Raw genomic sequence first — 15,132 nt, 5'->3', positions numbered from 1 at the left:
GCGCCATTAAGCTGGGGGCAGAAGGAATCCCACTCCAGACGGGACGCCAGGGCCATTCGCTTTACCACAGCCGGTCAGACTGGATTGTCAGAGAAAACGCATTCAATCTCACAAGAGACAGCACCCCACCTGTGAATATAATGTTTTCAGGATGCTTTTTCTAAAATGGCTTGGGGTAAATAGCCAACTAGATTTCACCGTTTACTTAGGTGATATTAACACACATCATTTTTTAAACTGTTCAAGATATTTTCTGTTCATTAATGCAATGACTTATAAATACTGTATAAATATAACGCTTAACCGATTTATAAGAATAAATAAGCTTAACAAATCGCTAGGCATCAACCTGGGGTCAGCAAGATACGTAGACGGCACACTGCTAACGTACCTTTACGACGACTACGACATCATCCGGGTCCTCTCGCGTGAGCGCAGCTGTTCTCTCCCCCCTCCCTTCCAGCCAGTCCTACCGCGCGGCTGAGCAGTTGCACGAGAGAGGAGAGAGAGAGACTCGTCGAAGGAGAAGTGGAGGCGGGTGGTGGCTCGTCGACGAGGACTTTAATACGGTTCAGTTTTAAAACAAAAAAGAGATTATGGGGGTAAGATATTGCGTTTGAACAACACTGCGTGGTGGGCGGATAGCTAAGAGTTGATTTTCAACGATTTAGAAGAAATGTTATCCGGGGTGCCTTGGTGATGGAGAAGATGGCGTCGCGTCAGCCATGTCGGGAAGCTTTGTGTTTGGAGCTTACCCTGTACTTTAAAACAGAATAAAAGCATTCTGCCTGCAACCCTTTTAAGATTCGTGATGGATTTTAAGGTTGAGTGAATAAACTAGGATGTATGTAATGTAAATAATGTGTATACACTTACTGTTTTTTATAACTGCTAATAAAAAGCGTTTTCAGATTAAATATGGATTTGTAACGTGAATATGTAGTCGTTTCTCAACATCTACACCACACACGTATTTTTTCTAAGTGTTCGTCATGAACTTTGTTTCTTTTTCCAGAGGGAGTGATCGCTTAATGATACCGCAGAGCATGTCGGGATTTTTAGGTTTTGGAAGCCAAAATTTGTATGTGATATTTGAGAAAGAAATATACATCCGTTCAAGACACGTAAATTTATTATTTTAACTATAATTTCGTCCTATATAAGTAATTTATTGTATTACAGTGTTTGGACATATTACTGAAAAGGTGATTTGTTTTTAATTTGACACAATCGTTAGTAATTGTATTATATTTGGAAATATTACTGAACAGATGATTGCCTTCGTTTTATTTGCTGCAATTGTTTCCTTTTTAACAACTTATGGAAGTGTCGGTCGTTGTAGATGTAAGGTGTTGCAATTGCATCACACAAGTTTTTATAAGTAAACATAAATGTACTTGATAACATTTTAGTAATTTCATTTTACTTAAACGAGAATGGGGATACAGACAAGTTTTCACGCAAAGATTTAGAAAGTTTTTTTCCCCATGGATTATGTAGACAGTAGGACTTTAGGGGACCTTCAAAACTACTAGCATTGGTGGGCTGCCCCGTCTGATCTTGTCAAAATTCTTCTGATATTCTAAAGTCTTTAATTTGCTTTCCTTTCTGTTTTAATGAACAAAGGCAAGTGATACGGATCAAGAAGCAACACCAGTAAAAAAGCCTTCTCCAGATGTTGAGAAGAAGAAAGATGGTAATGATTCTTCTAAATCTCCTCGATGTTCAAAACATCACCACTCTTCAAGATCTCGGTCACGATCCCGTTCAAAAGACCGAAAAAGAAAGCTAAGTATGTGTTTTTATTATATAGCTGTATTTGTCTGAAAGGTCAAATAATGCTTTGGGCATCTAGTATAGCTTATATATATATATTTGAAAATGAGTGAGTTTAATTATTGCTTGCTGTTTTCAAAAATCTTTCAACTAATATGATTGAAATTCCTTATTTGTCAAAATGTAATTTCTGAATGATATTGAAAGTAATCTGACTTAAGCCACGTTCAGAAAGGGCATAATACAATTGACAGCAGCAGATTTGTTAAGAAAAGATGTTTAGATGTAGGCCCCCATTTTTGTAGCTCCTCCTACCAAGCCCCAAGCCGTAAACCATGCAGGTGTACTGCTATCGCCCTGTGGTGGATTGGTATTGAGTTTCTTCTTTTATAGCCTCATATTGCTAGAAAATTATTCTGCTTTCGTCATTGTAAATTGGTAAAATGGTACATGTGTACTAAATGGATGTCATGGCCCCAAATTGAAGAGGGGAGTGTTGTGTTCCGTTGATGAGGTTTCACTGCTGCCACTTTAGTACACAAGTACTTGTAAAATTAAGTTTAAGTTTGTCATGTGCAATGAAATTCCTAAATTTCCCCTCAGAATAGTGATTGCGATACAATGCCAATATGAAGACACCCACACTAGCATAAAAAAATTCTTAATGTGCAACATCTATATACAAGAGTATATATAGTATACTTGATATTATTTTTACTGGGTGACATTAATATTTAGTGCCACCTTTTTCATTACTTTAGTATCTTTAACTAAGCAGGTAATTCACCTGGATGATCTCCATGCAGTGAGGATGGACTCCGTCGTGCACCTTTAGAAGTTAAAAAAAAATGCATAATAAGAAATTAGTGACTAAAAACAGTTGGTAGTAGAGTTGTTGGTGAGCCTTTTTGACACAAGGTGAAGTGTGTTGTGATGACTGCCCTTTTTCAGTGATGGTTACAAATTTAAAGCTGTTAACTCACTCGGCAGTACAGTGTATCCCCTTCGTTACAGATGGGACTGTCTGTTGCTTTCTAAAGGTTAGAATTGTTGACCTGTTAATTAAAGCAAGAGTGTTAAATATATATTGTGTCCTTGAAAAAAACAGCCTCTAAGTTGTAAGTGGTGATAATACTATATGAATAGGGTTGTCACAATACCAACATGATATTATACTAAGAAAAGTACTGAAATTAGTTACCATTTTTGATTCCCAATCCAGTATATTATGCAACTCCATAAAAAGCTTACTTAAATAAATTGCTGTTCTGTTTCCATTAAAATCTCTACATTGTTGAAAACAAATAGAAGATGCAGTCATTAAATACATATAGTTCAAGTAGTGCGGCCTTTAATAAAAGGTAAGAGCAAAGTTTTGTAAACAATAAAAGTTAAAGTGAAGTTAAAGTTTTAAGTAAGTTTAAATTTGGTCACCAATTGTTTTACATTGATTAAAAGCTAACATTGTAACTGAAGTAGTAATGATATAAATGCAAGTAAATGTTAATTGATAAAGTATTGCAGTCTTTTGTAAACAATATAAAGAAAGATTTAAAACAAGCATTAAATAATGTTCAAGGAAAAAGAACACTATTGTGGTCATTTGTAAACAGTTGTTCAGAAGTAACAGAAACAAACCATTATCACAAAGGCTTTACAAATATGCAAACAGTGTACCTTGTATTTTTTGTTTAAACCAATGACTTTGTAACTTAATTTTTTTTAACAATAAAGATTAGCATGTCAATGTGTTCCTAGGTAGAACATACTTTTGTTCAGCGGGAAATGAGCCCTGACATAGTAAGTAAACACAGTTGGAAGTGTATGAGCACACGGAAGTCATGTCACTGTTCATGCAGTTGAGCACTGAAAAGTTATAGTGACTTGCATTATATAGCGTTTGATGAAATATTATTTAAAATCACACTTGGTAAAAGAAAGTAATATGCAACAGCAGCACAGTTTGCGGTTAAAGTTTAAAAATCAAGGGAGTGAAGGAGTCCCAATACTGGGTCAAGTAATTGCAGACCTCTGTCTTAATGTGTTAAATGTGTAACTGAGTACAAAAATCGTTTTAACCTGTAGGAAAGCAAATCAATGTCACATCCTTCAAACATGATAGTTTACAGGTTTGTACTTTTTAGATGTTTATGTAATTTACAAATATGATACCTCTCAACTCTTTGTATTAACTTGCTTTGTCCGTCCTTTAAGCAGAGCTGGTCAATCTAGCCTAATTAAGTGAGCTGTTGTTTCCCAGTTTGGGGCCAATGTAGAAATAACAAAACTAACTTTGGTACATTTTTATTCAATATACTAAGTAGGTATATAGGGATTTTTTTCATTCTACTTAGCTACATATTCTAGTTATTTATTACATACTAATTAGTAAATTAGTAGGGCCGACACTGAAGTAGATACAGCCTGTCATCATTTAGTGTTATTTGCCTGGGTATCTGCCTGTTTTTAATTGTCAGTATTAAGCTTCAGTGAAGGAAGCAAACTAAATAGAAAACAGGCAAAATAATAGGAAAATGTCAAAGGTAAGCATTTAAAGCTATACCAAAAACAGAATTTGTTCTATAATATGCCTTTTAAATGTAAAAACATACTTCTGTGGTTTTCTGAATGCAGAATAAGAAGAGGAAAAAGAGACTAAATGACTAGTTGTTATCACTCAATGTGAATCTAGTGTGAACAAAATCATGCAGACACATGGGGGTCCACAGGACTGAGTTTGGGACCCACTGGTGTTTTGGTTTATAGTGTCGTTTTAGTTATACATGAAGGGTACAGTGAAATATAAAATTTACTCTAATCTGAAGGCTTTAGGGAAAAATTCTTACAATGGGTGTGTAATGGCTCAGGAATATCTATGTTCTTGCTAAATTCAGTCTGAAATGTATTAGTTTTCATTTTAAAGCAATACTGTCTAGTTTTGCACCTTATAAATATTGCTAAACTTGGTTATTCTGTAGTGTAAATCATAAAAGCGAGTAGATCTCCAAATTAACTCTTGTGTTGAGGTCTCATTGTATATTGAAAGACCGGAAAAAATAAACAAAACTAAAAAAAATCACCAATGAAGTACCCCATCTTGGCAGTCACATGTACTGGGACACGCATCAGAGGGTTTTGCTGTTGAGGAAAATGCTGAGAAATGCTGGGGATACGATATGGCCATTTAAGAAGCAATGTTTAGATAAAAAATACAAAGGACTGAAATGTAGGATTTGTGTGTATTTTGTTTTAGTTTTTGTATAAAGAAACCATTTTTAAGTTGAGGAAAGTGACTCACTGGGTATGGAGCTGCAGCAGGTAACAGTGACTTTGAGAGAGCTTAAGAAGAATACTGATTTAATTGGTGTCAAGAGAAGCGGGATTGTATACCAGTAAAAAGATTCATTTTTACCATAAATCTGTCTACGCTGGCAATCAACATATGGCCAACCTGGTCAGTTGCTAAGCTGAGGTTATGGTTGTTCAGTACCATATAAATGATTATAGTAAATTTTAGAGGAAAGTAAATGTTTTTTATTCCTTTTTTGTTTTCAGTTGACAAGAAACACAAAAGAAGTCGCAGCAGAAGCAAAGAGGTAATTAACATTTTTATAGACTTAAGGGATGTAAAACAAAATCAGTCTTTTTTGCCTTATTGTGTGTGTTCTAAATACAATACATATTTAGTAGTTTGAAAATAAATGGTAAGTACCAAGAAAACAAAATCAATTGGTACATGTTATCAAATAAGATTATGGAGTTACATGGAAAAAGCATGAATGCAAACAACACCTTGACATGAAGGTAAAGTTTGTTTTTTGTTTATAGCCACTTTTCACATAATGTCTGCTAAATATGTAAGATTGATTCATTATTTAGTTATCGGTTAAGTTTGTTAATATTGGAGCGTTTTTCTTTTAAAAAGTTACTTCTGTGCTTAGATCACATGATAACATTTCTATAATAAATCATACTCAGCGTGCTAATGCACGAAGAGACACAGTGAACTGAAGACGCTGCAGACTCAGATAGCAAAATTTTATGCCTACTTCCTGAAAAGGTAACTATCAGTCATTCAAACTCATTTGCCTTTTTAGCACTATTTTCATTTATTTTTGAAATTAGCATTGTACTGGTAAACTAATTCCAGCCCTTTAATTCTTTCAGCCTTTGGGTTATCTTACCTCAAAAATTGTTTCATACGACAGTTTGGGTCTACTATGTGGTGTTGTCTTTTCCCTTTTAAGTTCCAACAGCAATTTTTTTGGGAGGGGGGTGGGTTGTGATACTAAATGTTATGCTTTGATCAAGAAGAAGTGCACATGTTAATTGACCTAGGTTAATTGGCAACTGTAAATTTGACCAGAAGGTCTGTATGTATGTATGTATGTATATGTAAGTGGCTTCTATGGGGGTTGTGGGAGGAGAAATTTCTGCCTTGCTTCCAATGCTCCTGGGATAAGCTCCAAGCTCTGGTCCCTTTGTATTAGATTAAGAAGATTTGAGAATTTTGCCTCATTAACAGATGTAGATATTAACAAGGACACGCAACCTTCTGCTGTCACTGTTGATGATTATTTGTGGCAGCTGTTAAAAATAGTTTAGTTGAAAAGAGCAAAATATTAATTAGTGAAAGTTATTAATTTTTTCAGGTAGGCAAAAGTTGTTTATTCCACTGTAACTTTAGCTGTGATTTGACCTTGTTTATATACTTTGTATTCAACATTTAATCATTTAAAAAGATACTCATAAGCAGTTTTCATGTTGGACATAAACAACTGATGAATTCTTCATTGTGTTTGTAATTGCTCTTTTCGTAATGTAAATGCACAAAATGTTTTTAATACCACAATTATGTGTAATAATAAAGTACATACACTGAGCCTATTTTTTGGTGGCATAGTTACTGCTGCTGCAAGCATACATGGCATAGAGTCTCTCTAAATAGTGTGTGGGTGGATTTTTATTTTGTGTGTGCGTGTCCCCCAAATGCTGCATATGTGTAGGCATTTGGCTCCAAGTTTTACTTGGAACCATGATTGTGTAGCCAAAAGTGTCCTGAATTAGATTAGTATCCTGTTGAAATTAAGTTTCTAAAATGAGGCCTGATTATCAAGAATTACTTTACCATTCCTTGTGTCCCTCCAACTGAAAAAAGCAGAGTAATGTTAGTATCAGATTTTTTTAATTAAATGTGTAATTGAACTGTGTTCAGTTGTCCTTAAAGATACTGTAAATAAGGAAAATGTACAAAGTTTACATACACTTTGAAAAAAAACAAATCACTGTGAAGAAGGTATTGGAACACTGAAGTGACTGATGTTGCTTCTCTACTTGCCTTCGTTTTTGTCTCAACTCTCATACTAACTCTTTTTGTTGCACTATTTTCCTGAAAGAACCAACTTCTTCTTAAAACAGGCACGAAGAAAAGATTTGGAGGAAAAAGCATGCAAATCACACAAGTCTGAAGACCAGAATGATAGGGAGCAGTCCATAGACAAAGGACGTGAGAGACTGCATTCAGAAAATGGAGAGGACAGACCACGAAGGAAAGAGAAGAAATCATCTCGTGGTAGAAGTTTTTCCAGGTCACGGTCAAGAGAAAGGCAAGTAGATTTACAACTGCATATTCTCTTTTAATTACATGTGTAGAAGTGGCATACAAAACCTGTATCATAACTCCAGGAGACTGAAGTGAAGCCTTGTCATAGCATGTTTGGAGTTTGCAAATGTCAGCGAGTTTTTCTCTGGATGCATGTTAAACTGGTCTGGTGATTACGGTGGAATGGACTTGTATTTAATTGAGGTTTGGCTCCTGCCTGGAGCTTCCATTTGCTGAAATGGCTTTCTGCTCTTTGATCCTCAGTTTTTCAAAAGATACAGTTAGATGGAGATATAGGTAGGTAGGTACCATCAGTATGCAACTACACAGGTAACCTAGAAAGCAAATGACTGGGTTTGTTATTTACTATTGATATCCTCATGAAAGTTTTAAAATTTCAAACAGTGCTATGTATGAGAAGTTACTTACCTTGAAGTAATTATTAAAACATTTACTGATTACAGAATGGCACGGAATGTTTTTAATGGGGTCGAAGGCTTTGAGTTGGTGGTAGTTTCTTTGGAGATGCCCCGCAAGTAGTGTTGTGAAGGCTTTTTTATTTTTGGAAAAGTGTACACTATATGTGTACAGTTTTGTAAAGGTTGATTTTATTTTCTTTGTTTAGTTTAACATAGGCTAGTAGAGTATTGTGGTGGACACAAAGCCTGAAGATTATTGTAAGAAAGAACAGGAAACATACTGAGAGAAAGCTGGGGACGTAACAAAAAATAGACAGACACTCAGAAAACCAAAGCATTTCTGTAAGACAGAAATTAGTAGTCAGATACAGCAAAACGTTCATGAAACCAAAAACATAATCTGGTTCAAGGGTCTACTTGTTTTGAAGCTATCTGTAAAAGTTTTGTTTATGCAATCAAGGGATAAAGTTGCATAGAGTTGTTCCCACTTTTATCTAATTTCTTCTGTGTTTGTAATTGATGTGACAATTAAAAGTCTAAATGTCTAGAAAGACTACTAAGTGGAATATACACATTTTAAAAAATACCTCCTTGCATGCTGTACAGTATATGGTGTAATGAGTTGTAAAGTGTTTATTTTCATTTATAGTATAATTTTCTTTTTTTTCTTTTTTTTTCTTTCAGACGATACCGCAGTAGAAGCAGAGACAGAAAAAGGTCACGGTCTAGAAGTAGGGATAGAAGATCCAGAAGTCGAGACAGAAAACGGCGTGCCCGGTCACGATCCAGGTCACGATCTAAACACAGACATCGGAGCAGAAGTAGAAGTAAAAGCAGGTAATGTGTCACAATTAGCAGTAATTATATAGTTATATTACAATTATATAATTTTTTTGTGATTTATTTTTACTTAAAATTAAAAGGACCCCTTTTTGCATTGCAGAGAGAGAAAAAAGAGAAGTGAAAAAGTTCGCAGATATAGTAGAAGTCGAAGTAGGTCAATAAGTCCACCAGCTTTTAGGGGCCGAAATACTGCAATGGATGCTCAAGAAGCTCTGGCTCGAAGGTAGTGTATCATTTATTCTGTATATTAGGAGAGACTAAACTTCTGTTGTATCTTAAGCAAGTTTTACATTTGAATTTTTAAAGTTGGTAACATTTAGATATTTTTTTATAGATTGGAAAGAGCCAAAAAATTGCAAGAACAAAAAGAAAAGGAAATGTTGGAAAAACAAAAACAACAAGAGATAGCTGCAGGTAATTAAGACGGTGAAGTTTCCTGTTTGAATCTTTATTTGCACTTTAGGTTCAGCCTTTACACTTCAAAAAATAGGAAGGACTTTATTTTGAAATTTTTGGGTCAACACCAGAGCTTTTACATCACAGAAAATATTAACATTTCTTAAAACATGATTATGTTGCAGGACACTTAATTGTTTGCCACAGTTTTGATATCGGGTGATGATTATGACATGAGAGACAGGAATGCAAGAGAATTGAGACTGTTATAGATTTCACCCAGAAGATACTGCTTGTTATGCGGTGGGCTGGCGTCTGTCTGGGGTTTGTTTCCTGCCTTGCGCCCTGTGTTGGCTGGGATTGGCTCCAACAGACCCCCATGACCCTGTAGTATGGAGACTGCTTGTTTGGAAGTTTTCTGAAGTCTTTGGATATTTACAGGCCTGTTAGTGTTTCTTTTTTGATATTTGAGCTTTCTCTAATGCACTGTTATGGGTAAAAGGGCTTTTGATTAGTAAATGCAAATAAGAATTTCAGTGTACTCTGTACTTGTAATAATTATCCTATTAACCTTTAGGCTGTGAAACAAAGTCTTTTTTTCTTTGCATCAGTTGAAAGCAAGTTTACCTGACAGATCATGAGCATACTGCATAGTACCAAACATAAGAAAGCTGATGTTTAGCTGTTTGCTGAACAGCCTGCTTATGTTCTATCTTCTCTTGACATTGGAAATTCCTTTAATTCCAGGTCATTAAAGGAAAAGTGCTGTGCTGTGTGAGGTTGTTTGTTGTGCTTCAAGAGAAGAGCTTTGCTTGTGCGCGAAAGAGCATGGCTTGTCTTTGCCATGCGTACATAGTGTAGGGAAGTGTCCAGCTGCAGTCAGGTCAGTTTTAGGCCTCGGACAGATCTGAGCACTTCAGACATTATGAGGTCCATAAATTGAGGCCCTCTTCTGGAGCCATTCCCCTGTTTCACTGGTTAACTGATGTCTATATTACATGTCCCTCGTGACGATTTCAATTCCCTTTTATTAAACTTGTAAACTATCGAGGTCTCTCAGTTCTGCATCCGAAGCAGTTGTTTTGGTTTATGCTGCACTCCGCTTTGATTAACACTACATATTCATATAGACTCTGAATCGAATAAATCCTATCATTTATGTAAACGGACAAAATATGCAATGCTACGCGCAGGATGTTTAGGAGCTCTTTAGAGCATTGTCTTTGTGGTCCTCTCTGTGTTATATCATTCGTACTGTACTATTGGTGTACAAAATTTAAATATTTATATTAACAGTGCATTAATTGTGGCAGAGTTTATACTCCAGATGAATGACGCATTCACCCTCCGAACACGAAAAGGCATAAAGTAGTAGTTTGAGTCGCCCAGCTAAGGCCTTCTCTGTTAGCCGAGCAGTTCTATGTACCAATTGGGGTTGGTACGTTTTATTATATTAGCACGCCTGTTTATCCCAGTGAAGCTCGATTTTATTTATATTTTTTTGCAAACGCATTCAGTTTGCCACCATTACTATAATACACTGTAGTACATTTAGCACAAACGTATATTGCTAACACGAGTGGGGGTGTGGAAAGTGGATGGAGTCAAAAGAGATGCTTCTGACAGGGTTGTCATCTTACGGATCTCGGAATGTCTCGGGTCGCTGAATCTGTCCAACCTAAAACTGTCCTGACTGCAGCCGGGCTCTATTGTGAGCGTTGGGCTTCTAAACATGTAACAGGGAGAAGCATACTTCTTCCAGTAAGTACTTTAATTCCCTTAATGATACACTGAAGCCCTTCTGAGAGACAAATAAGTCACTGCAACAGATCTTAAGCTTAGACAAGGATCTCACACTTTCTCTTGGTGTTTAAAAAGGCAGCAGAGTGTTGGAACATACAGGGTACATTTGGCTTCTCCACAAGGATAGACCTGTTTCTTGCTGTTTGTGCTTTAGAGATTGGATTGATTTAGTAAATGATTTGATGTATCAAATTCTTGTGACTGTCAAGCAAAATAATGCATCTTTTGGCAATTTACAAAGTTCCAAATAAATAATAAAAACAGTGTATTTAGAGAGGATTTAGTGCTTTTCTTATTAGACTTGTTGTTCATTAACTCTTGGAATGTGATATGAAATTTAAAATCAAATAACGCTCCATACAAGCAAGTCAAATTTTACAAAACTAGGTTTGAAACAAATAAACCCTAAAAATAGTGATGATTCAGATCAGATAGTTTACTATAAAAGAAACTGGTGAGAGAATCCTGGTCTGTTCTCCTGTATTATTTAATGTATGCTTTGTTTTGGTCTGTGGTTCAGGTTCATATTTAGAGTTACACATAGCTACTCTTCAGCACTGAGATTAGCCATTAGTCTTGTATGGATCATATTTTGAAATCTCTGGATTCTTTCTTTCTTTCCCAGAAGACACTTCAGTTCCACTCCAGGGACACCCACATTCAAGAGAAAATTGGCATTATAATACTAGACAGTGACCTTTTATCATTGAACACATGTATAGCTTATATGCAAGAATATGACTATGGGATATGCTTAATTATGATTTTTGTTGTCGTCGTATGTGAAAATCTAAAAATATCACTCAAATTCCAGGGAAGAAGTCATCTTTGCACAGGATTTTCTGTAATTTTATTTCATTCTTGTTTTTTCTTATCTCAATATGAGTCGGAACAGAAGACTCATCCCCACAGGAATTTTGCAAATGTCATTAAACAAATTGCCTTAAAATGAAACAGCAAGCCATAGCCATTTTTTTTTTTTGCCCAACCTCGGTCTTGTTTCCTGGACCTTCCTCTCCTAGCCACAATCTTTAGTCAAGTTCTGTTCTTTGAGGTTTTTGGTATTCTATCATTCACATTCTTACAGTTGTTTGTATGATGTTTTCTGTGCTCATTTTCCTTGCAGTCTTGTTTTTTTGACTTGTTCCTGTATATCCGGAATAATTTTATGCAAGTGATATATATCATTCATATAAAACTAAACCACTTTAAAATATTTTGTTTTACAGTTGCTGCTACTGGTGGATCAGTTATTAATGTGGCAGCACTCCTTGCATCTGGAACACAAGTTACACCTCAGATAGCAATGGCAGCACAGATGGCTGCTTTACAGGCTAAAACCCTTGCAGAGACTGGAATAGCAGTTCCCAGTTATTACAATCCTGCGGCAGTTAATCCAATGAAATTTGCTGAACAAGAGAAGAAGAGAAAAATGCTTTGGCAAGGCAAAAAAGAAGGGGTAATTTTATTTTTATTTTTTAACTGTAATGCATAGTATTATGTTGAAATACTTGTTTTTATGTTAAATGTTTAAAACAAAGTGATTACAATTTACCAATGACAGGTATTCAATTCATAGATAAATTTAACTTTAGTATGCATAAGAGATGGAAGGTTGCATCTAAATCTCCCAAGTGCATTTTTGAGTTTCTGTATCCCTAGGGGGAGGCACTTATCATTGTACTGTAAATGCAGAGAAAACTACTAGACTAATCGTAGGAGTACATCGTGAACCACAAGGAAGGACTGTGTAGTAGTTATGTGTTTTAACTACATTGATGATAATACCTGATTGTTACTTAAAATGGAGAGGGAATATGTAATAGATACCAGATTTCTATTTTAATTGGTTTCAACCAAAGGCAAAGTGTGGAGCTACTGGTTCATGTAAAATTTCACATAAATGATCAAGTACGTCTCTTCAGAAATACTGTATATTTGTTTTTACCTTGCATCTGATTTAGTTTTGTTGATTACTAACTTGTTTGCAAAGAAAACTTTTTAATAATTTTTCTTTGTTTTATATTAATAAATCGTAATCCTTTTCTCTAATTTTGTTTCAGTACAAAGGTGAACATTTTAAAATTAAACTAATTTAGTGTGCACTGTCACTTTGTTTTCAGACTTTGTTCTCAGGGACCCTATGTAGCTACATGTTTTTTTGTTGAGCCATTTAATCTCTGATTTAGTTAATTAGCTGGTCTGGCATTCGGTTTTTGTGAAACTCATAAGTTTGATTTTGTTGTTCTTAATTTACAAGATTTTTGTGTAGCTTTAAGTGCTTAACTCTTGTTTAAATTTTTGCCTTTTTTGTCTGTAGATTATTCCCTATATTGCCATCTAGTATTGATAATTACCACATTCTGTTTAGTAAATAATGTATTACGTATCAAGAACACCAGAAAAAGCAGAATGAAATCTTTTTAAATAAACATGAAAAAATTTCTAGCCATGTAGGGTCACCAGGGTTTACTCTAAGAGGCCCAAGCTATAAGAATCTATTTTTGTGTCCTGGCTTTAAAAGCAATCATTAAAAGATGCTGAATCGACCCTGCTGAAGCAATTAGTTTTTTGTGAAGAAGAGTCCAATTTTTGAATAGTTAAACTTTGTTTTTATTATTTGATAAGACTGGTTATGTATGAAGATTTTTAGAAAGGAGAAAAACAATGTTTTTGACTCTACTGGATAGTGTTTTGCATATTTCCAAGGGTATTTCTTCCACATGACAAAAGTAATTACTCACCATGCCTGCCGTGGCTTTGCATCCTATGTTGTTCAGTTTGGCACTTGCTACGTGTGGATCTCCACTGAATCAGTTTAGAAAATAGATGGAGTTAGCCATCTACACAAGCACTAGTAATAGTTTCCATAAGCAAGAATTTTAAATATGTACTGCATATATACCTTTGAATATTTAAACTGATGAGACCATTTACAATTAAATGAACTCTTTAAAATCCTGTCAATCCTATTTACTTGAGCAGGACAAGTCTCAAACAGCAGAGCTGTGGGAAAAATTGAACTTTGGAAACAAGGACCAAAATGTTAAATTCCGAAAACTCATGGGCATTAAAGTAAGCATCTGTTATTTGCTTGACACTTTTACAGCAGTTATTTTCCTATTAAATTTTGTGCTTTCTGTTTTATAGTGTTCATGTATCATTTCTTTGTATTTAACTTTGGAGTAAATGTGTGCAGTTGTCACTTGCAGTGAAAATGTTGTCTTGTTAGCTCATTTTCATTGGCTTATTTTCCTAAGTTGAGCAGTAGTGTCCTTTGCTTCAACAATCTGCATTCTCATATACTAACATTTGCTTAATTTTCTATTTGTAGTCTCTGCTGTAATCAAGGTTTCAGTGTTTTAAGGTTTTTCTTTCTCACCCCCCATGTGTATGCAGGGAGAAGAAGAAAGTGGAGCTCCAAGCACGACTGATGATGAAAGTTTAAAAACTCTTAAGCAGCAAGAAGAGGTTTTTAGAAATTTAGATGTGCAATATGAAATGGCACGCTCACAAACACACACACAAAGAGGAATGGGGCTGGGCTTTTCCTCTTCAATGAGAGGAATGGATACTATTTAATAGTTTCATCTGCCTTTTTAATTTAATAGCTCTTCGACATTGCTGGATATTTTTGTAACAGCTTTGTGTTCTTATGTAAAGTCCCTGTTTACTGAAAAGCTAGTAGTCTAGCTTGCATGGTTGTTGCATTTGATATGTAATTTATTAAAAGTTAAACCATATTAAAAATTCATTTGTAAATACAGTTTAGTCAGTGATACTATTTTGCTTTAGCAATCTGGGTCTCCACATGACATGCAGTGGTTTTATAATGTACCATGTCAAAAGGATAGCAAGCAGAAAAACATTGTTTTTCCTTTTTTGTACTAAAACCTGTATATATTTTCTTTGTTGAGACATGAATGGAATATTAAATAGATGTATAGTAAAATGGTTCATTCAGAGTTAACGTTTGAACTGCCATGTGGCACATTTATCCAGTCTGGGGTCTTCTGGGTAATAAAACACATTATTTTTTCTTACTCTGTTTATCTCCTGAATGTTTTTTTTTTTTCTTCTAAATTTGTGCTTACAGCAGTCTTGATAATCCAGTTTAATTAATGCAAATCAGAAAATGGGTGAAATCATTTGACAATATGAAAGGTTAAATTATTTACCCACGTATGGGAATTTTGTACAGATAAAATGTTATGTTTTTAATAAAATTCAATACAGTAAATTTTAATATTTTGGTGCACAACTTGAACTACCAACTACTTTAATATTCAGAAG

At 35.0% G+C, this 15,132-nt stretch overlaps 1 protein-coding gene across 1 annotated transcript; it reads left to right on the top strand.

Annotated features, from left to right (window-relative positions):
• The first annotated feature begins 464 nt into the window (after positions 1 to 464).
• Positions 465 to 14,883, top strand: rsrc2 (arginine/serine-rich coiled-coil 2). The gene is made up of 10 exons (XM_039771933.1): positions 465 to 602; positions 1,627 to 1,792; positions 5,332 to 5,372; positions 7,195 to 7,382; positions 8,482 to 8,634; positions 8,741 to 8,863; positions 8,975 to 9,054; positions 12,069 to 12,298; positions 13,825 to 13,914; positions 14,239 to 14,883. Exons 1-10 carry the CDS (start codon positions 597 to 599, stop codon positions 14,419 to 14,421), a joined length of 1,260 nt encoding a protein of 419 aa, XP_039627867.1. The 5' UTR covers positions 465 to 596; the 3' UTR covers positions 14,422 to 14,883.
• The last annotated feature ends 249 nt before the right edge of the window (positions 14,884 to 15,132 follow it).

This window comes from Polypterus senegalus, chromosome 12 (genome assembly GCF_016835505.1).
Source record: "Polypterus senegalus isolate Bchr_013 chromosome 12, ASM1683550v1, whole genome shotgun sequence".
Classification (NCBI taxonomy): Eukaryota; Metazoa; Chordata; class Cladistia; order Polypteriformes; family Polypteridae; genus Polypterus; species Polypterus senegalus.
This window is presented reverse-complemented; position numbering and strand designations above follow the sequence as displayed.